Source organism: Colletotrichum spaethianum (genome assembly GCF_022836535.1).
Source record: "Colletotrichum spaethianum MAFF 239500 DNA, contig08, whole genome shotgun sequence".
NCBI classification, from domain to species: domain Eukaryota; kingdom Fungi; phylum Ascomycota; class Sordariomycetes; order Glomerellales; family Glomerellaceae; genus Colletotrichum; species Colletotrichum spaethianum.
Window position 1 is genome coordinate 842,683 of NW_026054778.1, and position 25,005 is coordinate 867,687.

A 25,005-nucleotide genomic window follows, 5' to 3' on the forward strand; every position below is an offset into this window, starting at 1 on the left:
TTATTGCACTTATAAATAAACCGTTCGCACACATACGCACATCGAGACCCTAATATGCTCGTGCAGGCTCGACATCGTGGAACCCCTTGGGTTGTGGGGAGCGGTTGACTGCGACCCATGACTGCGTGAGGCCCAAAACACGAGCCCATGAGCCATGAAGCGTGTCTGCTGCTTTGGATAGTCGAATGTTGGGCTGAGCAGGCAGGATCAGGTTGCTCCCGTCTGCCTCTTGGAATCGACGGCGTGGGATGCCCACGGGCTGTGAGTGTCGCCAGGCCGTGACAGCCAAGGAGAAGAGACAACGAGGTGGCTAAGAGTATTTGAGAGCCTCGTCAGGGGACAGGCTCGCAACGGGGAATTAGGTCCAACATCATGAAAGTTTAGGTAGCCGGGACACTAGAGGTCCGACTCAGGTATGCCAAGACGAGTGTCGCCGGTCTGACAGGTCCAGATCTTTCACCCCACTCGGGATAAGCGAAAGGCCATCAAGTTGGTCTACCTGCGCTTTCATCAGGGAGAGTTGCCGGGTTGGGAGAAGAATCCATAGAGCCCCGAGGGACTTTGGCAGATCTTGGATGTTTCTTAGCGGCCAACCGAGTCTTGTCGAGCTCGAGTACCTTGGACTCCTGGTCTTATCCCCCTACACGAGGCCCGGCTAGACCACATTAGCATAAGGAGGAAAGGTGGAGTTGAAAATACTAGGTCTCACGGTCGACAGTTCACTCCAAGCCAGAGGAGCCGTCGTGGTCAAGATTAAAGGAAGCGTAAACTTGGGTAGCTCGAGTGCTAGGAGCCACGAGTGGCCTGAGCATCAGATGTGTGGCGCCGCCGACGGCCCAAACTGGTGAACCGCTTTGCTCTTCTGTCGAGCTGGCATCACTTGGTGACGGGCGGTCGGACACTGCAACCCAAACTAGCTTTGCTTGAGAGAAGGGTCGCTAGTGGCTCTTCTCAGGTGTGGATGGTCAAGTTGCATTGACATTGGACCGACGCCGTGGACAGGTGACTGAGGCGTAGCCGTCTCTGTCGAAGTTGTCTTTGCAGGAGCCGACAAGGACTCGACAAGCTTCTTGCATGCACAAAGGGTCTGTTGCCTCGGACGATTTTTCGTCCTTGTTGTGAGAGAAGTGGCCTGCATGGGTGGCAGTCATCTGAAGGTTAAGCTGGCTTGGATGCACCGACACCTTTCCTTGGCTGGATGGCTCTTGTGCTTGTCCAAGTGCTGTGGATATCGACGCGAGTAATCATGTAAGGCAGCTCCCACCGGAGCGCCTAACGTTCGTATTTGAAAGGTTCCAGGTACCGAAAGCACCTTAAAAGGACTATGGCAGCTGTTTGGCAAAGAGATCGGCGATATGAATGAAAAGGACTAGAGCAAGCGGACTCTCACCCAGGAACCCGTGAATTCGGACTATGTCGAGCCCCACAGTCCACGCTGGAACGATGACGGGTAATTCACAGCTCGAGGCAGGCCGTTCTGGACAGTAGGGAGACTTCGGCCACTTCCCGATGGTGCTTCGGATTCGGGGTTTTGTCTCGTATCCCGGACGTAGGTGGCACTCCACGCTGCGGGATCTCAATAGTTGCAACCATGCAGTTGGGGGCCCAGCCGTGCTCGCCTGCAGTTGAGAGGTCTGTGTCTTGAACATCGCTTAAGCTGGCAGGCTTGACAGCCCTACTAGCGGTAAACAATCCGGTGAGGCAGCCGACCCCTGGAGGCGGGAGTGCCCTTCTTCTGGGTCGGAGATTCTCGAGCATCGCCAGCTCGACTAATGGCCCACCCCGCACAGGATCGATAACTCCATGTTTACGAACTTGATTGTTCGCACCGACATTGTAGACCCAAATCGTTGGGAATGGAAGGCGAAGCACAGAGCACGGATTCAAGCGAGCTGATGCCAGAGCATTCTCTGAGGTCTTCGCCCGAGGTTATTGGTAACCATGCAAGCACCGGGACTGTTGCATAGACGTCAATATTCGCCCAAGCGGACACATGTTGGAAAGGCCTTGCATGTGCAGCTGCCCTGTGCTTCGAAGCCGTGCCAGCATTGTTTTTGACGGCAACGCCAGATAACACGGAGTGTTTCCCAAGGCCCCGGTCGTAAACCCGGGGTAAGACCCAATATTGCAACCGCGTTGCATTAAGTACAGTGGTGAGGCGCAGCAGCTGTACGGGTCTTGACAGGTCAGCCGGGCTGGACGCACGAGCGACGCGAAGCTGGTACGATGTTGGCTTTGCGGTAGTCAGGGGGACCCGCGGTCGCCGGCTGTAAGTGAGGATGACGCAGAAGAGTGGGAGATGAGCGGGTGTGGGCGAGGGTCCCGATCCGAGTCGCTTCCTTTGCGGTGAGGACGAGAGGCCCGGTGGCCTGGTCGACAAGTGAGGCTTCTGGGCAACATGGGTCGTTCTTCAAGGCCACACGGCGACGACGGATATTCTTAGCAAAGCCGTTTACCCCTGATTCAGATCTGATCAAAGGAAGACAATGATCCAAACCCACGTTCGGCCTGGGTCGGTGGCGTATGTGTGGAGGTGTTTTCATGAGAGATTGAATCTGACGGCATCCAAGAAGCAAGAAACACTACTAGTGGTTTTAGGGTGGTTCTGAGAGGCGCTGAAGTGAGAGGCGAAAGAGCGGAAAAGGTGCGACTGAGATTGGCAGTAGAGGAGAATTAAGCCTAATGCAGGTACGGGCTTTGCTCCCCTCTCGCTCTTCCCCCCTTGTTCACCTGTATGCCGATAGACGGGACGAACAGAGCTTAACCTCAGTTGCGCCAATGGGACTGAGCGGTCTCTCCGAGAGTGGGTCGATATCTTTCCCGTTCGGGAAGTACCCCGACTTTTGTTTGGTTTCCTTGCTTCTCTTTGTATGTTTTACCCTCAACTCTCACTCACTTATCGTACAATGATCCGACGACTCCTGCCGGCCGGAAGAGGTCTGGCCCCTTGCCTCCTTTCTTGCCTTCGATACTACATCTGGTGTAGGCTCCTGCTGCTCGGACCCTTGGCTCTTGCTCTTGGTCGCCTGTCCAGCCCAATCTGGCGGGTATCCCAGTATAACCATACCTCGTTCCTGCCTCTTGACCCGAATGAGTATGGTCTTTGCTGACCAGGCCTGCAAAGGCCGCTGCTGGCGCAGGTGAAAGTACGCCGCCCGCCCGCCGTTCTGTTGTTGTTCTGATTTGTCTCCATCGTCCTCGCGCCGTAGCGTCCTGCTACTCCTTTGCCCATCCAACTCTAGCTCGCCAGTGCCTGGCGCCAATGCCACGGTATGGCTGTCCTTTGCCGAGTCTTCCGTGTAAGACGAAGATACGGGCCAACGGCCAGCATATTATCTGGCTGGAGGCGAACGTCGTACCTTTCATTCTATCCTTGGACATGGCACTAACGCTCTAGTCGTGGCGTTGGCCCCGTCCGACCTGACACCACTCCATTAACCGCTGCTCGCCTCTCCCGCTCCCCTGACTGTGTTCGAATCGAGACTTGCATCGTGAAGGCTGTGTGATGGAGTTTTTACTATATATGGAGACCATCCATGCCCGTCATCCCGGTATCTTCTCATCTGATCATCACACAACCCAATCCGGGAAGGCATTCACTCACTCTTGTTCTCTCCTTCGCGTAGAACTAGTACATTCTTTCAACTCCATCATCGCCACCATCGTTTACAATGGCTCCCCTCGTTCGAGCCCTCGCTGCTCTCGCAGCTGCTACCCTCTTTACCCAGGTCACCGCGACCACCGTCGAGCTGCCGCCTTGCCTTGATGCTTTCAAGCCCTTCACCTATTCTGGCTGCTTCAAAGAGAAGGGTACCCAAGGCGAGCAAGCCCTCGACTTCCGCTCTTCTACCGACCAGAACACCAACACCGTCGAGAAGTGTATCGCTGATTGCAAGGGTACGTTTGATTAAGTCACCCTTGATCTGCTGGATAGACTAACACCCCGAAAGGCAACAGCTACCGCTATGCCGGTCTCACCTACTATGGTGTCTGCTACTGCAGTCAGACTGTCAACAGCGAGATTCTTCCTGAGACCAGCTGCAACTTGCCTTGCAATGCCAACAACACGGAGACCTGTGGCGGCGACGGTGCTTTCTCCGTCTGGCAAGATCCTACGTTCCCTTCTTCCACCGGCGTCACCGTCAACGACTTCGAGTCCCTCGGCTGCTACACCGATGACACCAATCATGGCCGCACCATTGCTGAGCGCCAGGATCAGGTCGCGTCCGATACCATGACCCCCTCGATCTGCTTGAAGGCCTGCGCCGACGACGGGTACCCGTTTGCCGGTGTTGAGTTCGGTGGCGAGTGTTACTGCGGTGTGGTCATGGGCAACTACACCCAGCCCGCTTCCAAGGACCAGTGCAACACCCCCTGCAATGGAGACAACACCAAGAACTGCGGTGGCGCCGGATTCGTCGAGATATTTGTCGCCAGCAAGCTCAAGTCTCTTGAGCCCTGCGGCTACGTTCCCCCCGTGATCTCGGTCTCTTCTTCCACACCTTCCGTCAGCATCCCCTCCGTCAGCATCCCATCCATCAGCAGCGCTCCCCCCACCACTTCCAACATCGTCTCTACGACTGTTTCCACTCAGGCTCCCGCTATCTCGACCACTAAGCCCAGCTCCACGACTGTCTCTACCCAGGCTCCTCCTTCGACCACGACTCGGCCTATCACCACCACCTCCAAGCCTTCCACGACCTCCACCGCTCCTCAGATCTGCACCACCACCATCGTGACCCCCGCCACTTGCGAGTACGGCTGCGGCAACTGGTGCAACAAGAACCTCCCTGACTTCGATGACGCTGACAGCTGCACCAAGGCACACAACAGCTGCAAGCTCCAGGTCAGCGCCTGCTTGAGTGCTGGATGGCCCGGCTCTGCCGGCTGCATGGATTTCAAGGCCTGGTGCAGCGACATCAGCAGCTACTGCTCCAGCAGCTGCAAGGGCAAGGGATCCTGCTCCAAGAAGGACTGCTTCAGCAAGAAGGTCCCCAAGGGCTACAAGCCTGGCACCACCTCCGTGTCCACCTTCGCCTGCCCTTCCAAGCCTACCTCAACCTCGACCCCGGTCACCACCATCGTCCCGCCTCCTCCTACCGGTGTCTGCAAGCAGCCCACCAGCTGGTGGTTCGGCTACGGACCCGGCAACCCCGTCGGTGGCATCGAGATCCCCATCGTCACCTGCAACGACATCGCCGATGACTTCAAGGCCGGCAACCAGTTCAAACTCTACACCAAGTCCGACTCCCGCACCTGCAAATCCTTCGGACGCAACAACATTCCCAACGCTTGCCAGGAGGCCTGCAAGGAGCAGTACGATGAGTGCCAGAACACTTACGCCCAGGGCTGCAAGACCTACAACAACCGTCGTGGCCGCCGCGATGATGCTGCTGTCTACGCCCGCGCTCCCGAGTTTGCCAAGCGCTGGTTCTTCTCCGACACTTACAGTGTCGCCATCAACAAGTGCAAGATCCAGTACACTGACTGCCTTTCCGAGAACGCCAACTCGTACGCTGCCAACAAGTGCGGTGCCTTCGGCACCGGCTACTAAGGGGTGCACCCTGCTCACTCGGAGACGACGAATATGCATTGACGCTATAGACGGGGAGTTTGCATTTTCAAAATGGGATTTGCTGCGACTTTACACTCTTTGAACAACTTCTAAACCTTACCTGTATTTAATGGCTAGTTTTCTCAATCTACTCAAGCCTCGGCTTGGTGCCTGTACTCTGATGCTTCCTATGCTGCCTTTGCCTGCGTAAAGCCGAACCCGCGTGCTGATTCATTGGAAATATCGAAAGCATATGATGATCTTCTCGGCACTTCAAGCCATCCATCGTTCACCCAGGAAAAGTATGCGGAGGGAAACCATTTCAAGATCATGGTGCCAGACAAGAGACCTCTGCCTTGAGTTGCATTTTGCGCCAACGTAAATATGCTTCGTAGTCTTATCTCCTCTGATGAAGAGCACTGCAACAGTTGCTACAGAGTTTGGAACTCATGGCCGTGTAAGCGAGCTCACTGAGGTGAAGCACAGTCAGTCTCGAACTAATGAGGCAATCTCACCGAGCCGTTCGCCCCAGTACTTACCTGGCTGCATGATCGCCGACATTGGTAAAGGGCAAGAAAGAACAGTTGCGACCCAATTACACCCATAGTTCCCTATAGTTTATGAATGATGTGCGAAAGAGCAGATGCGACACCAAGCTGCCTTTTGTGTGCTGACAAGGTCTGCGGGTGTTGTCAAGACGCATGATGCGACGATGAGCCGGAACGCAGGTGCCTACCGGGAAGCCTGGATAATCCCTATCGCGGCATCGCTGGTGCAACGCACAACCGCCAGCATGGCCAAGTGGTAAGGCATCGCACTTGTAATGCGGGGATCCTGTGTTCGATCCACAGTGTTGGCACTACATTTGTACGGGTTCGCCTGTGCCCATTGTTTTATAATTTTGCTATCCGCTCTCTCCTCACATATGGATCAAAGACGAACATGGCTGTGCAAGCAATATTTAGCCATTAAGTGCATCTCGTTACAGTACATGCATATAGGGGCTGTGAGGAGAATATTGTTGATTCCGTTTTTTGGCTCTCTGCGGATGCGTTTTGGGCCGTTGTAAGCTGATGTCGCGACTGTACGTACGTAGTAGCACCGCACACCTATCGACTGCAACGACACGCTACCTGAACCATGAACATGGGGAATCTGACAGGTTGAATCCTTCATGAAGCGCAAGTAGGCGGTGACTATTGTAGAAAGACTTGTATTGCTCATCTTCACTTGCTAACACGCCCGTGATACCCTGATTTTGATGGGGCAAATTGACTGCACTATACAAGACCAAGTGGTTGCAAGCAAGCCGATACATTTCCGACCCGGCCTGCAAGGGAATTCTCCTCCTTCCACCGAGTTTGTCCTCTCGACCAACCGCGTCGGGATACTGAGAGGTGGATGTTAGACCGGCCCTCTTTCACTCGGCGCGTATGAACCGTTGGAGTGTCCCGCTCTTCCCACGACTCACCTGCATACGGTGGATTTGGTGTGATTGTATGGCCCTTTTGCGCTTCACTGCCTTGGAAGTCAGGGCCCCAAGTGCCTTTGACTGTAATGGTGCCGGACATGCTTGTCCTGTGCAAACGAAACCGCATCTTGAGGACCAGGGGTGCTTCATTGTCATCCAGGTGTCTGACCACCAGAGTCATTCTTCCAAGAGCCTGAGTTGGTTGTACTTTTGCTCTTGGGTTTCCCAGAAGAGCCTCCCTCCAAACAACGGTCAGGACTCTTTTACCACAACTTGGCTTACTTTTATTGCAGTGCAACTACTAATACCATTCACCACCGAGTTTTCCATGTCACAGAAGATACCCAACAACTGGGATTCAGCATGATGAGGAGCCGGCAAAAACGAGAACAGCATACCGGAAACCCCCAGCACGTGGGCGCCGCGAAGATGCAAGACGGTGTACTTGTCTGTACCTGCTGGTACTGCGTACCGCGTACTGGACGTCGCTCACCTTGTCAAGCCCCCCGTGGCCAGATGCGGATTGAGTTTCCCCAGCTTTGTGTTGTGGAGCCCTTCCGTGCGCATATGACATTGGCCAGGCATCGGGTAGCCACCGAGGCTTAGCATGCGTCTTGCAGCCGGGAAACGGTGTGCTTCGACCGACAGCCAGGTTTCAAGAGCTTGGGGGCTTAGAGGTCAGGGCAGAGAGGTGCACTGAGCTTCCCCTTTTTGCTCGCCCCATACTCCTTTAATCGAACAAACGGGTGGTGTTCCAACAGCCAACAACCAGCACCAGCGGCGACGGCGAATACGGACTGGCAGAGTTTTGTGCTCGGTTTGGGTTCCGTATGGAGCTGGGAGGGGGCACAACCGTCAGATAAGGGACGATATGGAAACGTGCCGAGGGTCCCGCCCCTCCCTCTCGCATCAGCTCTCGTGGCCCGCGGACATTGGCATGACGACGGCGGCGACGACGACAACGGCAGTGTTGTTGTTTGGGTGGAATTAGTCCCAGTCGGGCGATGCTGGTGATCCGGGACCGGGTCCTCAGATTGACCGAGGCCAGCCGGTCCGAGCTAACTGAGCTAAGGTGAGCCAAAGTTTGGCCGGCAGAAAAGGGCCCTCGCTCCTTGGTTCGGTAGGTTGGTTGAGGAGGGGAAAGGCAGGCGCGTCTAGAACCCTAAAAAGGGCAGGTTGTGAGCACTGAAAAAAGGCAGGAACGACACACAAAAATGGAGGTCGGAAGAATTGTTAAGCGAGCCCCCAGCGCAGCGATGATCTCACTCACACACCAAACGTGGCCCGGGAGGAGGCCCCTATGGTCCTCTCTTTCAGCGCCAGTACCGCCCGTGCTACGCCCAATGCTGGCCTGCGATTGGTGGCGGAGCTGGCGTGCCCTTCCTGCCTGACCTAATTTGCTCCGTGCTCTTTTTCGTCGCTTCCCTCTTCGAGTGCTGTGTGCCGCTGCTGTGATTTGTCCCGTCCTGAAAGGACCCCCCTCAGTGCCCCATCGCGCAGTTTCTTCACCTGAGAGTCCCCATCCGTAACATCACCAGAGCACCGGCACTAATTGGTCCCATACCCCCCATTGAGCATCACCACCACCGCCAGGTCATGGTGTTCTAACCTTGTCTCTTACCCCAATCATCATCCTAGACTAGGTCGCTATTGTACACCACAATCCAGGCGACAAGATGTCGGTCGCAAGCAAGGTAAGCTTCGCTCTTTTTCCTCGGTCCTTGAATTTGTTTGTTGGTCGTCGCTTTTCGACTTCGTCGTTGTGTGGGCGGTGGCTGTTTGTGTGCGTCGACGTCGTTGCCGTCGTCGTTCCTCCCGCCCGTCGCCCACGATGCTATTTTGTTCCACGCTGCTCGGCCTCAAGATCTCGACTGACAATGCCCTCCACAGAACCTGTTCGAGCTCCTCGGTATGAATTCCCTCGATTAACGATGCCCGACGAATCTTCGAATCTGAACCATGCCCTAACCACCCACAACAGGCAACGATGCCGAGGATGACACTCCTCAGGCGCCCGTGAAGACGGTTGACAAGACCACCATGCGTTCAACCAAGCGCGGCGTCGAGCCCGAGGCTCCCTCCCGTGCTGCCGCCGGTGCCACCGGTGGTGCTCGTCGCACCAACGCCTCTGGCAACGAGGCTGGTAAGTCGACTCGATCACCAATTGCGGCCCTTGGAGACGCAGACCCCGCTTTGTGCTTCGGCCCGCTGACTCGACCCTTTGTCGACAGCCTTCCGTGACCGCGGTGCTGGCAGCGACCGCAACCGTGGCAAGACCACCGAAGAGCCCGCTAGAGGTGGCCCTCGTGGTGGCTATGGTGCCCGCGTCCGTGGAGGTTCGTGTCTTCCTGTCGCTTCCTTGCTCCACAACTGGATGCCGGGTGAATGAAGGCGTTTTTTGGTATTAACAACAAACTAGGCCGCGGTGGCCGCTTCCCTCGCGAGCGTGACGACCGCCAGTCTAAGGGTATCGCCAGGTAAGCTCGATCCCCAACTCGCTGGCGACATCCTTCGTGCTAACCTCTCGCGCAGCGGTTCCGAGAAGCAGGCTGCCCAGTCTTGGGGCGCCACTGAGGGTGAGGCCGAGCGCAAGGACGAGGTTGCCGGTGAGGCCATCGCCCAGGCTGAGGCCAAGGATGCCGAGGCCGAGGCCGCCGCTCCCGCCGAGCCCGAGGAGCCTGAGGAGAAGCACATCTCCTACGCCGACTACCTCGCCCAGCAGGCCGAGAAGAAGCTTGCTCTTGAGGGCAACACTGAGGTCCGCAAGCCCAACGAGGGCACCAAGCTCAAGAAGGAGTGGGCCAATGCCAAGGAGGTTACCCGCGAGGACGAGGACACCTTCATGATTGGTACCGGCGGCAAGACCAAGCGCGAGCGTGAGCGCAAGACCAAGCAGCTTCTGGACATCGACCAGCGCTACGTTGAGCCTGAGCGTCCCCGTGGTGGCGCCCGTGGCGGTGCCCGCGGTGGTGCCCGCGGCGGTGCTCGCGGCGGTGACCGTGGTGACCGTGGCGGTCGCGGTCGCGGCGACGGCCCCCGTGGTGGTGCTCCCCGCGCCGGCGGTGCCCCTCGTGGCGGCCGTCGCGAGGGTGGTGCGCAGATCAACACCAAGGATGAGTCTGCGTTCCCCAGCCTCGGCGGCAAATAAATGCCCACGCCACCCAGCACCTATATCCGCCCACATATAGGCAAGAATGTGCTCCGACACATAGTTCCGCTCTAGTCAACGATAGAGAACGGAAGGGAAGGACCAGTTTTCGGGGAAAATTTGCAGAAGGATGGTTGCGTCATGGTTTCCGAGGACTGGGCCGGCTGATTTCTGGTCGTTGCACGATAAATGAAAGGCTTTTTTTTCATCTAGGTACTCAAGGACGGTATCGTTCAAAAAAGTCAAAAATGGTCTCTTTTGCATGGTTTCTAAAAAAAAGGGTCTCCGGCCCCTTGTCGATTACGTTGGTTCTGGGGTGTATGTGAGGAGGTCTGGCTCATGACTGGAAAGGAGACGGTAACTCGAACAAGTTGACGCTTCCGAGGATAGTGCCATCCATGGCTTCTGATTCATGATGTCGTTGCGCTTCCCATCCCATCCCTAGTGTCTGCTCTTGGTCAACATCCGTCGTTCTTCTGAGCCTTAGCCAATGCGACAGAGCGAAAAATGGAAGATCGTTCACAACTACATAACAGATGTGTTGTATCAACAACTCGAATCTATACATTATTTGTTCTGGGGTAGCCCGGAAACATCAGGAAGGAGAAGGGTCACCCGTTTCCGTACAGTCCCCTGCAAACGCCTCCTCGAACGACGGACAACGGGTGCCTACCTATTATATGAAGTCTGTACATGCCTCTTAGAAGTACCCAGGCGCGGTTAGTTCGGAATTCCCTCTCAGCACGTTATTTGCCAGCAACTAGCAAAGTCAGATCGGCTAGCAATCGAGAAGCGAATAGAATAGCAAGAAAAGCCGCTGCCATGGCCTGCCTAACCTGGCCCTTTCGTTCGTTTGTTATTCATCCCGTCTTCCTGGTCAAGCACAAGCTGCGGATCGCAGTCATTGTTCCGAGGGGGTCAACCAGGAGACGGAACGCCTACGAGCCACTGGTCACTGTCGTGGCTGTAAAGACGATCCCACAAATCGTGGGTTTCACTTTCCGAACGACACAGCCTATTTCCTTGCCTTCCGCCCTCGCTGGATCCACCCGCTGTGAACGGAACAATAGAACCTATAAAAAGCATTGTTTGCCGCGGTAAAGCAACGTCCGTGGTCCCTTGTTGAGGAGCTGTGTGCGGTCCGAATGAGTGTGAGTACAAAGAACGGTATCACGTGTAGACTATAAGTCAATGTCATCTCCTAGCGACCTAGGAGAGCGAGAGCCTTGGAGGTGCAAGCAGGGCCTTCCGCTAGGGTTGTGACGATTATATACATATCGATGTATGATTGCTACCACAACCTTCTCTGCGTTGACTAGAGGAGTCTCAAACTGTGGTTTCTCTTACGCTCGCATCCCCTTGCGTTTCCCGCCCGGCATTACACCCGGATTCGCTAGTATACAGGTGGAACTGTATGAATTGCCTCTTCGGACCCTAAGATTCAGGCTGAGCAAGACTTGGCTCGCCATGCCCAAAGTTCAAGAGCATCGTCTCCAAAACAAAAAAAGGCCGAGCTTTCGAGCTTCGGGACAATATGGCCACTCACGGTGGGTTCGGACGAAGACCATGGCATGGCTCACAAAGCATCCTCTCAAAATTGATCACGCTCATCACCGCCCCTCCAGCCCCAGCGCTTATTCAGTCTGTTTTGCGCTGGAGGAAGGCAGGAACAACCATGGACATACTACTGTGTGGCGAACGCAAGTGACTTCATCGCTGCCTCTAGGGTTATTTACTTTGGCATCAACCTGGAGTGTGCCAGAAGCATGGGTGGGAGTCTTCTCTGGCAGCCCTCAAACACAGAAAATCACCTACTCCCCGGTCCCGCACTTGTTCCTGGGAGTCTTACTTGCAAATCCTCTGCAGGTGGCCACCAACGCTGTTTCCTTGTCCCCGAAGAGCCGATACCCAGAAACATGACTACTCATACCGGAGTAAGAACATTGATATGTGTATATAGGTGATGTGTCTCGACTTCGTCTGCATGTGTAGTTCTGTTACTATGTGTGTCGATGCCGAGTCCCTATTCGGGAATCTGAAAAAACAAAACTCTGACCCAAAATATAGACAGAACAGCAAGTGTAGCATTCACGATACCTACGGTCACGAGGCAGAGATTTTCACACGTTGCGGGTAAGGCGAAGCGAGGAATACGCAAAAGCAAGAGAACCTCTTCTTGTACAGCCTCAAGAATTTCAAGGGGAGAGTATTGAGCATCGCCCTTATGCAAGTCTTGTTAGACACACTGAGAAACTCCAAGGCCTTGGTTGTTTGAAGAAGGGCTCGCCCAAATGCAGTTTGAACGTCATGCATAAAGCTGATGCCGACTCTAGTGCTACAGAGAGCCATGAGATTCCATCAATGGAACAGTCCAAGAGCGACACGGTGAGCTTGTGGGTTGTATCCGGAAACAAGGCCCTCGGCCGATGTCTTTCGGCTACCTTTCTTCCACTCGCCAGTCTCGTCAACGCGGCCACCATCGACAGCCAGTTCCACACAATACCTCAAAGGAACCCGATCTGTAGAAACCGACCCCCGACAAGAGACCAAAGCAGCACAAAGCGGAACACCGTCCTCTTCCACAAAGGACTTGACCATGAGACCCGGCCCCTCTCGAACAAGTAACAAAACCGCTATCGAAGAAGACGGCAATGGGATTGTTCGCACGCCTTGTGTGCGAAAGGCGGGAGGCCGAGGACCACTCGACCGCATGTTGACGAACGACTTGATAAGTGCTGGACAATAGCATTTAAGTAGATTGGAAATGCCGTTGATTCTTGACAGTCCTGAAGCAGAACCACTCTCGCAGAACATAGGCCGCGTACCCAAGATACAGGCACGTTTACAGCAAGCCCATTGACACTAGCGCGCCTCGTAGGAAATCATGCCTCGCATTGTTTGCAACCCTGACGCCCCGTCGGGCCCGTGGACGGCAAAGACGCCCTGCCTCGTCTGCTATGAAGCTCGCAAAGTCCGAGAACGCCCCAGCATCCTCCGTCGACTCCTTTGCAGCACTCGCCGGCCCGACCCCATGTTCCTCCCCTCCGTATGTTCTGAATGCGGCAGCGCCGGCAGCGTGACATTCACCTTCAGCGAACCCAACTGGAATCCGGAACACCGTGCAGACCGCCGCGTGGAAGAGTCCGTGGGGCCCACGAACGAGACCCGGGCAGACGACGTCTTTGGCCCGCCGACACCCATGGGCAAGCCGGCGAGGATGTGGGCCAGGTTCAAGCCGCTGGAAAACTACCCGCAGTTTGCGGCCCCCGACGCTCACGACCTGGCCTGGGCCAAGGCCATCAGGAAGGCGCAGAAGCCGGAGCGGAGCGTCTCGGGTTTGCTGAAAAGGTTGCGGAGCATGGCGGCCCCTCTCATGCCCCCTCGCGGACCAACACCGCTGCCCTTGACTTACGAAGAGCGTCGGAGAAGATCGCAGGAAAGGTGGCGCCTGGCCAAGAAGTTGAGACGGACCAGGAACGGAGCCAAGAATCGATCCACGTCAAATGTGACCTTGCCGCGGAGTATCCTCGAGTCTATTCCGGAAGAGGAAGAGCCCGAAGAGGAAAGCCGGACCCTAGTTCGTCACCAGTTGAAGGGTGGGTAAGTTGCCCGGTGATTGAATGAGAGAGCAGGTCAATAGTGTAGATGGTGGTGGCTTGTGAGACTATATGATTCACAAAGAGCGGTGGTGGAGTGAACTGGTGTGGATAGCCTCATTCGGTATGAGTGGGTTGTGTTGGTCTATATTGGTGCTGCGGGGGAGAGATGCGATCAGTAGTGCATCTTCTCGGACATTGGGCGAGTCACATGTGAACAATGATACATCAGAGATAGGTATATTTTTCGTTACTTTCTTCTTTCAATTTCACTGCTTGTCTCTGTAGAAGCGAGCAGCATCAATGCCCAAACTGGCCAAGAAGAGGATCGCGTTGAAGGACGCCATCATGTAGAAGGGCGAGCCGTGTGACACGGTATCAAACATGAAGCCGCCCAGTTTCGTGAGCAGCAGAATTGCAGCTCCTCCAAACCAGGAGTACATGCCAGCAATAGAGCCCTTGAGTCGCACTCGCGACACAGCATCCACACTAGCATTGTGCTGCAGCAACGGTGCAGACTCGGTAGGGTTCTCCATGGCCTCGGTCGAATCCTCAACCGTATCGATAATCTGCGACTTGGGAATATCTGCCGTGAGAACGCCGCGCCCGAGGAAACCCAGACTGCAGACAATGGCGCCAATCTGGCTGATACCGATCAATATTACAATGAGGAAGATGGCTGGGCTGCCGCCGCGGCCATCGACATTCTTGTACTCCGGGCTTTGCAGCTGAGGAAGGGCAATGTAGCCGACGATTCCAAATGTGGTCGCGATAAGGATAGGGTAGTTGACGCGGCCACGTCTCCTGTTGAAATAACCGAACAAAGGCGCAGCGAACAGGCCGAATAACTGGGCAACACCAGTCAGAATAGATGAGAGAAGGTAGGCTGCCCGGCACTCTTTCTTCAGCTCTGGCGAAGGGTCATGCGGAGACCCATGACAAAATCCATTGCTGATGTAGTATGTGTTGATGTAGAGAGGGATGAAAAGCGAGATGGCGACGGTAGAGGCTCGGGCCACGAAGCCGCCCAGGTATCCAAGAGCGATCTGGGAATCCGTGAAACCCAGCGTGACAGAGTCTCGCAGCAGACGGAAGTATGGTAGAACCTTCTACGGATTGTCAGTAGGGTTTCCTGATCTTGCGAGGGGGTTGCTTACCGGCCGTGTCGGATGGTCCGATCCATGCTCATCACAGTCGTCCTCCGAGTTCGAGTTTGTCTTGAGCCCCAGAAGCACGCTCCAGCCCTTACCTTCCTCGCCCTTCAGGTTTCTCAACCCAAAGAAGACAAAGACTGCAACGACAAATGCTACGAGCCCTACCACGTAGAAGCTGTCGGCAACAGCATCGGCCGAAGTGACACCGTCAATCTCGCCAAACCGAGCGGGGAGTGGGAGGAACAACGAGAGCGCAACCAGTGCGCCGCATCCCGTAAATAGTCCAACATAGCCCGCCAACGCTGAGGGCTTGCCGGCCTTCGCTTCTTCCCTTTCGCTCGCCGTTGCAGCCTGGTCATTTCCACCAATGCCATGGAAGCGTGCCGGAGTGATGGTCATGTCTGATTCGAGGGACATGGCCACGCTGTTCCGCGGGTTATGGGTTGGCTTGTTCACAGCGTCTGCGGAACTGTCGGACTTGCTGCCATCGTCCGTCAGAGAAGGCAAGATAGCCGTTACCATGGTGGCGCTAAGTAAAGAACATGAGCCATACGCCCGCTTGAGAATTCGTTTATTACTTACGCGGCAGTCGCGCCAATGGCAAAGAAGATACGTGCCAGGAGCAGTTGCGGATATATGTTCTTCGCTTGAACGAACAGTATCAAAGCTGCGCCAATAACGGCGTATCCAATGACGGCCACCCATCTTACACCGAGCCGATCCGAGACCAACCCCCAGACCGGACATGCGACGAGCGCAACGAGCTCGTCCACGAAGCCGAGAGTGCCGACGATGTCGCCGACGCCATCCTTAACGCCAATGAGGTCGGTAATGACAAAGGATATGCTGCTGTTGAGGAAGACGAGAAAGGAAATGGAGAAGAGAGAGATGCCGAGGAGGTATGTCACTGCTTGCAGTGTTGTAGTCGCCTCGGAGAAGGGCAGGTAACGGGAGAGAATTGCCATGGTGAGGGTTCTTGCGCAGTAGGCGTTATGTTGAGCAATTGAGGTGATTCTCGTTTTTCTTTGCCGCAGACCACCTTCCGGTCCTCCGCTTACATCTCGCGGTGAGTCGAGGAGATGCTTCAAGAGGTGGGCAGTTTTGTTTGTTGTTGACCACAAGGGAGAAAGTATGTCAAAGTGGGTAGCTGCGGTAGCGAGTGCTGGTGCGGGACAGTGGGTGAGCATCATACACCTGAGCTCCCTGCAACGATACCTAGGCCGAATAGTCCGCCTTACATAAGCGCCGCACCGACACTCTACCGTCACCTCACTATTACGCACACGACCGGACTCCGGCGTGCCGATCTCGGTTGTTGGGCAGTAAACATGTTTGGGGGGTTTCTTGTGTTATGACTTTTTTATTTTTGTTTTTTAGCTCGGTTTCTTGTGATTGTCGCTCGACTGGCTCCTATTTGCCTAACTACATATCTCAAGATGTTCCAAGGTACCCCTGAGTAGAAAAGAGGTATCAGCATGACGCCCAACGCCAGTGGCCAGGCACTTTCTCACGACTATGCCTCCGTAATTGCCGGTTTCTGCGTAACCCTGTTGATTCCCCGACTCCGTTGCTTTCCCAAACCGTAATTTTCTTGCCTGGCATTTTGATTCATCGTTCATCGTCATCCAGTCTACCATGACCAGAGCACTTTGTGGTGCAACACTCGAGCTCCAAGTCGCTCAAACTCGAATGGTGTAACCCACGAATCATTGGCCGGCAGTTTGGCAAAGACACTGGCTCCCTTCCATGTCACGACCTGCTCATCCATGTCTCTTGCGCTTCTGCTGACGAGAATGCGGTCAAACAGGTCAGGCCGCCTAGCCTTGAGCTTCTCTTCCAACACGACAGTAAATTGTGGGATCTTTGATCCGCCACCAACCACCATGATGCTGCCTAGGTAGTCGCGCAACTTCTTGTCATCTCCCTTAGCTGCGTTGTAAATGCTAGTAAGGATAGCAAGGTCCAAGGGTGCGGTAGGCAGAACGCCATCGCGCTCGATTGCGATTGCCTTGGCACTACGTGCAGAGGCATCAACAAACATGCCAGCAGGCGGCTGTGCAGGCGTCGCACCGTTCGGTCCTGGTGTGCCGCCGCTCCTTATAGGAGGTGCCGGGCTGCCTCCGTTGGCACCATCTTTGCTTCCACCAAAAACGAAGGGCGCAGGCACTGGCGTGCTGACACCCTCCGGCGCTGGCGACGGGGCATTGGATCCCAACGGAGTACCATTGATACCGTTCTCGCCTCGCTTGAGGAAGTCGAATGGCTGCAGCTTTTCCTTGACTGGAGTTGACACATCGTTCTGCGACTGTGTGAAGCCGATGGCAGGCACAGCATTCAGTGAAGGCTTGACGAGGGCTAGAATGCCAAACTGAGCCGCCGACGTCGGGTCGTCAGGAATGTCCACGTCGTAAGCGTTGTAAGACCGTTCAATCAAATTCCTTCGGCCTCGTAGCTTGGTGCTGTTGTCGAAGATGGCCGGGTCGTAAAAACCCATAGGTGCGAGAATGACCTCGTCGTAGGTCTTGAATTGGTATTTGTGCGTCGGCTGGTTCGGAGCTCGCAGATGGAACTGGTACAGCTGGACAGAAATGTCGGCTTGGGACATCGTGCAGTGCTTCATCTTGAGCTCCTCTGCAAGCAAAAAGTCGTGGCGTCTACGGAGGTTGATGTCCTGATAGGGGAAATTGTCGTAAAGCAGCATCTTGATGAAGGTCTCCGTAACGTCATAACCACCATATTTTAGGTTGATCCGAGAGTCTTCAACGCAAAGTCCATCTTCGACACAGGTGATGGAAGTCTTTTGTGCTCCAACATCAACGACGCAGGCCTGAGTGTATCCCGCTCCGAATGTGGCAGCCATACTCTCTTGAATGAAGCATATCCGGTTGAACTCGAACCATGTCATACAAGACCTGAGAACCTGCTCAACATACTTTTTGTCGTATAGATCAGGAATGACGAAGACGCAGCTGTACTGCCTCCACGTGCTGTTCTTGGTAAGACCAAGCTCCTGTCTGATTGCCTTGTCAAGCAGGGTCTCGAAGTCGTCAAAGAGGTGTTCGGCGTTCAAGTATTCGTCCTCGTTGAGTACTCCGTGCTGGATTGGCCACCAAAGCTTGAACTTTGGCTCAGAGTCATCAGGTACTCGTTGTGCTTGATGTCCGATGAAGCAGGAGGCAGATGATTTGGGATCGTCCAGGTTGTTGACGTCGGTCCAATCGATTTGCAAAGGGTCGTTGTGTGTTTGAATGATCTCGGGTTCGGTTCGGCGATTGTAGTTCAGCACCAATTCCTTGGAGTTGGGCAGTACTTTGCGCTTGTTTGCGCGCATGTCCAATTTGAGATCGCTGCACATCTTGTTGTACTTCTTTGACCATTCTTCGCCATATTGCTGCTCTTGCGTCTTCGCTTCGAACTGCCTGCGGGGAAGCGCTTCATGCATCTCAGCCTCAGTCTGCGGGAATTTGGTCGCAAGTGTCATCGGAATTGACTTGGGGAGTGCGTCGCTGGCGAAGCCAATCCGAAGGTTTTGACTGCCAGGGTGAATGACAATGACCTTGGACGGGTCGAGACCTGCGGCGGCGTCGGCAGGCGCTTCGTCAGGCTGAAGTTCGGGAATGACGAGGGGGACTTCGGCGCGGCCGCTCTGTGCAAGAGCACGATCTCTGTCCTTAGCAGCTTGAACGATTCGGTCGCGGGTGGCGTCGCCTTGGAGTCGTAAAGCGAGAATCTGGTCATCGCGCTTCATGTAATCCCTGCCATAGACAACGATATTAGCATCCAGACGGAGAATATTACGAGTCTCTGTCTCTGAAGGCGTACGTGTAGTAGTTCTTTTGGTTTATTGGCGTGACATCCGGCCAGCTGGTCTGCTTCATGCCATTGTCGGTTCTCTCCAGGCCTGCGATACGCGATCAGTATTTCGGCATCAAAGTAGACAGCTACGTCTTCACTTACCCTCCCGCAGGAGAACCCTCTCACTAACTTTTCCTACCATTTTGTCGACTTGCTCCTGAAAATCGGAGCCAGAGGCAAGCTGGCGCTGGTGTCTTGGGTTTCCAACTGGAAAAACAGATCAATAACGACAGCTTCAAGGTCGGATTGCTCTCAGCCTCCTCGTAGCGACCAACCATCGTCCTCGGTAGCCCGCTGGCCCGTGCATACAACGTGGCTGGAGTTTACCTTCCTCAAGTCAGGACCCGACGATGTGGCTGGAATCAGCTTCTCGGTATAATATTTATCCGACGAAGTCCTTATGTAATTGTGAGATGCCAGCTGGCTAGGCCTTTTTAGAATGTCGCGCTCGTACCGATTTGTGACCTTGGATAATCTCTCACAATGGAGGCCAAACTGCAGCAACACCATCGACATGTCGCATGTCGCGTCTCGAACTCGACCTCACAACAAAAGTCACTTTCTTGGCACGGCACGAGGTGTTCCTGAAGGAAGAAGGCTCACTTGCTATGGCACTAGCCTGTTCAACAGGTGATCCTTGTGGTATCGCTGCATTGCGTGCACAGTTGGGTAGCTAAGGTCAAGTCATCGACAACGTGATTCCGCTTCCTCCCCCATGCAATGAAGCTTGGATTCGCGGCTCAAAGCGGTCCAAGCACTTTCCGGTAGCAGACCATTTTGCGGCTCCGGTGAGTGACAAACCATTGGTCCTGAGCTACAATGCTCGGACTCAGACCTTGGATGTTTGGCTGCTTCATGCTTTACAGCCTAACTACTGCTTGTTTTGCATGAGGCGACAACTGAGTGGATGAACTTGACACGACAGTTTGCGCCAAATCAAAGACCAAACAAGATGATGCGAGGCTAGCATGTCCCGGAAAACTCGGTGAGAGGTCTTCAATTATAAGCTTTTTGAGGTGTAGGTAGCCGCATTTTCTCCCCGGAAGTACCTCGATGCAAGTGATGCTATTATGAACTCCCCGATGCTGGTTTGGACAACCGCCGACTTCCTTTTTCGTTCTTAGCGTCACATACTTACCCAATACTCCTGCTCACATCCCCCTTGTTTGCTTTGACAACAGAGACGACTCTCCCGCGGAACGACGTTGTTTCCCGAGGATGGGGCAAGAATGAACGAGGTGAAGACGAAAAGATGTACCGTTTCCCTAGGTCCGAGCCGCTCCTTCCTTCACCGGCCACACACCTCTAGTCACCTGACAGCGCCCCAGTTCAGCAATGACGTCGTCACGTAAGGTTCCGCCTGTCACAGAGGAAACCACACAACGTGCCACGTCTGCTTCAAGACTCCGAGCCGATTTCAGACACAGCCCACGAAAGACGCTCGCGATCTCACTCAAATCAACTTAAACCACACGGCAGCCTAGATATTTCGAAGTACTACACGCGCCAGAACCCCCGCATTTCAGTCCCTCTCACACTTTAGCCAAGAAGTCCAACGTCAAGCCATGCCTGCCATTCCCATCTTCAAAGACACTCCGATCAACGCCTCCAAGGCGTCGGAAGCCACTCCGCAGACCGAGGAACCGCAATCCAACGCTCACTCCCATAACACCCCCGAGCTATCGCACAGTCGAGTCGGCGCACCCGCACCCGCTCTCGCACCATCATCTACCCACCAGCAGCCGTACCCGCCGGCACAGCCTGGTGCCGCCCTGTCTCTCCCTGTCCAGACAGCTTCCGCACAAGCATATCCTGTCCCGCGGCCAACTCCAACTCAGAAGACGGATGATGTCAGCCCTCCACCGCCCCAGCCAGGTGCTGCCCCGATGCCCATGGCAGGCACTTCAACGCTGCCTCCGCCTCCGAAGGCGGGCGAGGCCTACCACCCTCCAGCCCCAACGCCCGCAACTCAGGCCACCCCTTTTTACCCTCCACAGATGGGCATTCCTCCTCCAGCCATGTCTCACTCAGCGTTGCGAGGTTCTTCCACGTCTATTGCCAGCGGACCTCAGATGACTGGACCGCGACCCATTCCACTAGGAGGCGATCCTACATCTAGCCTTGAACACCCTCCGGGATATCAACAGGACGTCGGTGCGTCTGAATTCAGCAGCCATCAAAGAGCTGCTCACCATGCTGCGGTGACATCGTCTGCTGAGAGAGGATTCCAGACTCAGTCCGAAGAAGGGGTCTGGGACACAGCAAAAAAGTGGGCGCAAGCTGCTGGTGGCAGTCTGGCCGCAGCCGAGCAAGAGGTATGGAAAAGGATTAACAAAGACTAGAACTGCCTCAAAGGCTTTGTGCCTACATACCAATCAATATTTCACTGTCAAGGCTCAATCTTCTGTTCGGCACTCTACCTCTAATCGGCAACACTGTGAAGTTGACGCAGAGCGATTTGACGGCCGGCAGTCGGCCGACCAGTCCTTTCTGGGCCTGTCATAGCTGGTGATGTCTTGTCGGTCTCCAACTTCAGGCATCATACGTCCAGCTTCTGGGCCCCTCACCCATACTCACTTTCCATCCAGGTTCATCCATTGTACGATCTCGCACCATTGACCTAGCGCGGGCCTCTTCGGCTTCGTGATTGAATCTTGCTCTGCCCACACAAGTGGCCCATTCGGGGTTGCTTTCTTTTCGGCAACCTGAGGCTTTCCCGGATCACGAAGTGGCGAGGGCTCGGCCGAGAGCGAGGGCGTGAGGAGTCTATGACGCCTGGAGCGTCCTATTTACGGCGTCGTCGATCCTGAAATCAACTTGTACCAAACAAAAGTACATTTCGCCGGAGCCAAGGCCTTGTCGAGCCCATCATTTCCTGGTCGCCCTGTGGAAGAACTGAACTAGCTCTGGCTATGGTAAACATCAAACACATCGACAAACCTGATAAAACGCCGACTAACATAGCGCACCACAGAGAGTTCGTCGCTACCCTGCTCGCCTCCTTTCCCCTTGTGGCTGCAGATGGGATCTTGTCAGCCTCCCCCAATGATCCGCCTGATGTCTGGTGTCCAATATCGAGCCGAGTCGACAAGCAATCGTTGGCGGGGTAAAGTCGCGTCACTATTGGTCCATGATCTCCATAAGAGCCGTGCTATAGACAGCGGCCATGGCTGGAGAGTTGGCGTAATTTCCCAAAACGTCCGAGGTTGTCATGCAAGCAAGACAAGCAGCCCTTGTCGGCGGACAGTCCGGAGGATCCACAGAACAACTCATCGAAGGCACGATAGAAGCTGGGCACCGGATACTGGAGACTCTGCGAGGCCACCGGCGCGAGACAGACGTTGCATCTCTCGCACAGACGAATAGGCCAAAGACGGCTTTTGCGTTGCTCTCAAATGTGCACATCCGATCTAATGGGGAGTGTCAATTCTTATTCGCTTTGGGTTGCAGCGTGGCGTGTGATGGCGGCAAGACGGATGTCCGCGACCGTTGTCCTACTAAGGAAAGCCACGCTAAGTTTCACTGACACTGTACAACACATAGAGCCCTACGACAGAGTTTTTGACGGACTGGCGATGTGCATCGTTAGCGCCATGTCAGTATTCGTAGTGAGTGGACTCTCGCCAACAGATTCGCACAACAAGCTTTAACAACACACGAGTTTCGTACTAGCGACAAATCATGATTGGGGAGAGCCACTTTACGCGTGTACAATCCGTGCCGGATGGTGGTCCCCGGTTGTCAAGTCACGCCCGCAATCCGGATTGCGATGGCGGGAGCTGGCGACCATCATAGGCGAGTGCACCATGAATTTAGCAAGGAGATCCATGGCCGACGGAGCTATAGCGGATTTCCATTATATGGATGAACGACTCTTTATTGCCAAAACAAACGGAAGGCCACAGGCTCGAGGCATTAACATGACGCATGTTGTTGCCGCCAAGCGGCCTGTTAGTCGCGGAGTAACTGGCCTTTCTGGTAGTTCTAATTATTCTCAGGAACGACAGCTTTCTTTTCTTATCAAGACTAACATCCAGTCAACTTTCGGCCAGACTCTCTACTGTCGCAATTGTGGCTCTAGGTAACTATATGATCCAGATCAGCCCACTGTGGCACATCGTGGAGGCAGGTACGTATATCCATCATGGCAGATGGCAGAGCGAATCACAGGTTACTCGAGACGAGGTGGGCGCGGCTCGCAAAGAGGCGCGTCAAGGGATGATAGCGCGGGGGCGACGGCGAGGGGGAGGTGAGGGGCAACCAGTCGCGAAGCCAGGTTTGTTGGATCGCCAGCACCAGTGAACACTCTTGGCGCAAGAGCCAAACAGAAAACGTCTCTACAACACATTTTAGGGGGGAAGGTTAAGGTTGCGGTAACCAGAAGATGCGTTTGAGTAAGCAGAAAAGTAGCAACAGGCGCGATGTAAAGCCACGTTAGCCAGAGTGTCCGGATGTGTCGTGAGTTTCGTCTAGACTTGGCCAGTTCTTGACAAGTCTCACGTCTCATACAAGAGCCCAAACGCCAGCATCCGTGCGGCAACAGTATTTGAATTAATTTGATCTTGATTTGATTTTTGTCATAGCCGGACGACTGCCAGACCACTCACAAGAGGACAGATAAGTTAGATGGGGATGAACCTCGTGGACGACAACGCACAACGACGACTTCGGATCAAAGTAACGGCAGAAAGGGTTGCGCCAGAGCGGCTGTGGCCACGGGAGACACAAGCATGCAAACGAAAGCGAAGTAGTATGGAATTCGGCCTCTATACACATGATGGCAGCTGTGGCACGCGTGGCAGACACAGGGTTAGCCACGTGTGGGGGAAAATCAGCGAGATGGCGCCAGCGTGAGGTTGTCGGATAGATGAGGTGGGCAACGATGTGAGTTGACCTTTAACCTGCCATGTGCGGGAGCAAACGAAAAGTCGAGCGACGTAGGAGAAGCCTGCACACGATGAGATATAGAATCGAGTGCTCCAATTACACTGACGAGTCTCCCATCACAGTACCTTGACAGACGTGGGACGGCGTGGTGTCTCTTGCGCCAGGTGACTGAATTGCGGCTGAGGCAAGGCACGTGAGAGACGCCCGGTGACTAAAGAGACACCAGAGGCACGGAGAGGCAGAAGGGTGCAAGAGGATGGCGATCTGGGATGAGAGTGAGAACGAGAGGCTCGCGTGCCGACGGGGCTCACGATTTCGCAAAAGAGCGATTGCAGTCAACGGTCAACCCAGTCGAGGGGCTAAAGCGAGACAAGGGTGTGTCGTTCTGTGACAGATCTGAGACAGCTTGCACCCCTGCAAACCCCCTGGCACAGCCCCGCGTCCCCAGTGGACTTGCAGTCAACAAGACCCAAATCCAGCGAGTCACGACCGCGAGTCAGCGGCAAGTGGGTGGGATTTGACACGCTGTACAACGAATCCCGCCATCAGAAGCTAGGCACGGCTTGCGTACCATGGCTCTCGAAATTCCATTGCGCTGTGGCGTGTCGTACTCCTTGACATGCCTGTGGGATGGACAAATACGCTAGCGTGGGAGAACGTGGCGAGAGTTGGGCAAGAGAGGTCAAAGATGTGGAAAGGGGGGTTTTGACGAGAATTAGGATTTGACAGAAAGGCTGTTAACAGACAAGACGATGAGATGAAGGACCGGAGATGGACCGGGTTTTCGGTACCGAGCTGAGTCGAGAGTCAAGAGTCAAGAGTCGAGAGTTACAGCTACATATAACCAGAGAACGGACGAAAGACGCTGATACATGGCCATCCGTCTAGTGCAAACCCTCCAAGTTGGGAAAATAAGGACGGACGAGACACGTAGACCACCAGTAATGGATGAGCAGTGTCACCAGGCAGATGTAGATTGGTATCATTGTGCTAGAACTGCACTCTGCAAGGCACAAACAGCGATACGCTACATACAGCGCAACCCCTCCCCATGCTTCATCGACGCTGACGGAGAGAGCGGCGCCCGCGAGGAAGAGGAAAGGAATGGAGCAGAAGGGGAGTACGTACCTCTCTTCAGGTACGGAACAGAATGGAACCTACCCAGGCCAAGGCCAGCCCACACACCCGCAACCCCTTCACAGCCCCTGCAGATGCTTACCTCAGCGACAAATCATATTGCGTGGCTGGCCAGCTCAAAGTCAACTTCAAACGTGCCTGCTCCGTGCCACCAGCACCACCACCATGTCGAACCGACCAACGGTGTCAAAGATATCGACAGC

General features: G+C 54.7%; 7 protein-coding genes and 1 non-coding gene across 8 annotated transcripts; 5 read left to right on the plus strand and 3 right to left on the minus strand.

Moving 5' to 3' along the window:
* Positions 1-3,671: 3,671 nt before the first annotated feature.
* ColSpa_04076 (putative G3BP-like protein) lies at positions 3,672-5,554 on the plus strand (the record flags this gene model as incomplete). Its single annotated transcript, XM_049270288.1, has 2 exons — positions 3,672-3,897; positions 3,951-5,554. 2 exons carry the CDS (start codon positions 3,672-3,674, stop codon positions 5,552-5,554), a joined length of 1,830 nt encoding a protein of 609 aa, XP_049126245.1.
* A 787-nt stretch (positions 5,555-6,341) lies between these two features.
* Positions 6,342-6,413, plus strand: ColSpa_tRNA_106. The gene has a single exon. It is a non-coding gene; the product is annotated as a tRNA-Thr (tRNA).
* A 2,288-nt stretch (positions 6,414-8,701) lies between these two features.
* ColSpa_04077 (rhamnogalacturonan acetylesterase) lies at positions 8,702-10,173 on the plus strand (the record flags this gene model as incomplete). The annotated part of the gene is made up of 6 exons (XM_049270289.1): positions 8,702-8,719; positions 8,916-8,934; positions 9,007-9,168; positions 9,257-9,361; positions 9,445-9,502; positions 9,558-10,173. 6 exons carry the CDS (start codon positions 8,702-8,704, stop codon positions 10,171-10,173), a joined length of 978 nt encoding a protein of 325 aa, XP_049126246.1.
* A 2,884-nt stretch (positions 10,174-13,057) lies between these two features.
* On the plus strand, positions 13,058-13,777 carry ColSpa_04078 (uncharacterized protein; the record flags this gene model as incomplete). Its single annotated transcript, XM_049270290.1, has 1 exon — positions 13,058-13,777. The coding sequence occupies one exon, from the start codon at positions 13,058-13,060 to the stop codon at positions 13,775-13,777; it is 720 nt and encodes a 239-aa protein (XP_049126247.1).
* Positions 13,778-14,038: 261 nt separating this feature from the next.
* Positions 14,039-15,445, minus strand: ColSpa_04079 (uncharacterized protein; the record flags this gene model as incomplete). The annotated part of the gene is made up of 2 exons (XM_049270291.1): positions 14,039-14,878; positions 14,927-15,445. The coding sequence occupies 2 exons, from the start codon at positions 15,443-15,445 to the stop codon at positions 14,039-14,041; spliced, it is 1,359 nt and encodes a 452-aa protein (XP_049126248.1).
* Positions 15,446-15,501: 56 nt separating this feature from the next.
* ColSpa_04080 (uncharacterized protein) lies at positions 15,502-15,888 on the minus strand (the record flags this gene model as incomplete). Its single annotated transcript, XM_049270292.1, has 1 exon — positions 15,502-15,888. One exon carries the CDS (start codon positions 15,886-15,888, stop codon positions 15,502-15,504), a length of 387 nt encoding a protein of 128 aa, XP_049126249.1.
* A 665-nt stretch (positions 15,889-16,553) lies between these two features.
* On the minus strand, positions 16,554-18,671 carry ColSpa_04081 (putative actin-related protein 8; the record flags this gene model as incomplete). The annotated part of the gene is made up of 1 exon (XM_049270293.1): positions 16,554-18,671. The coding sequence occupies one exon, from the start codon at positions 18,669-18,671 to the stop codon at positions 16,554-16,556; it is 2,118 nt and encodes a 705-aa protein (XP_049126250.1).
* A 1,672-nt stretch (positions 18,672-20,343) lies between these two features.
* Positions 20,344-21,120, plus strand: ColSpa_04082 (uncharacterized protein; the record flags this gene model as incomplete). The annotated part of the gene is made up of 1 exon (XM_049270294.1): positions 20,344-21,120. The coding sequence occupies one exon, from the start codon at positions 20,344-20,346 to the stop codon at positions 21,118-21,120; it is 777 nt and encodes a 258-aa protein (XP_049126251.1).
* Between the last annotated feature and the right edge of the window lie 3,885 nt (positions 21,121-25,005).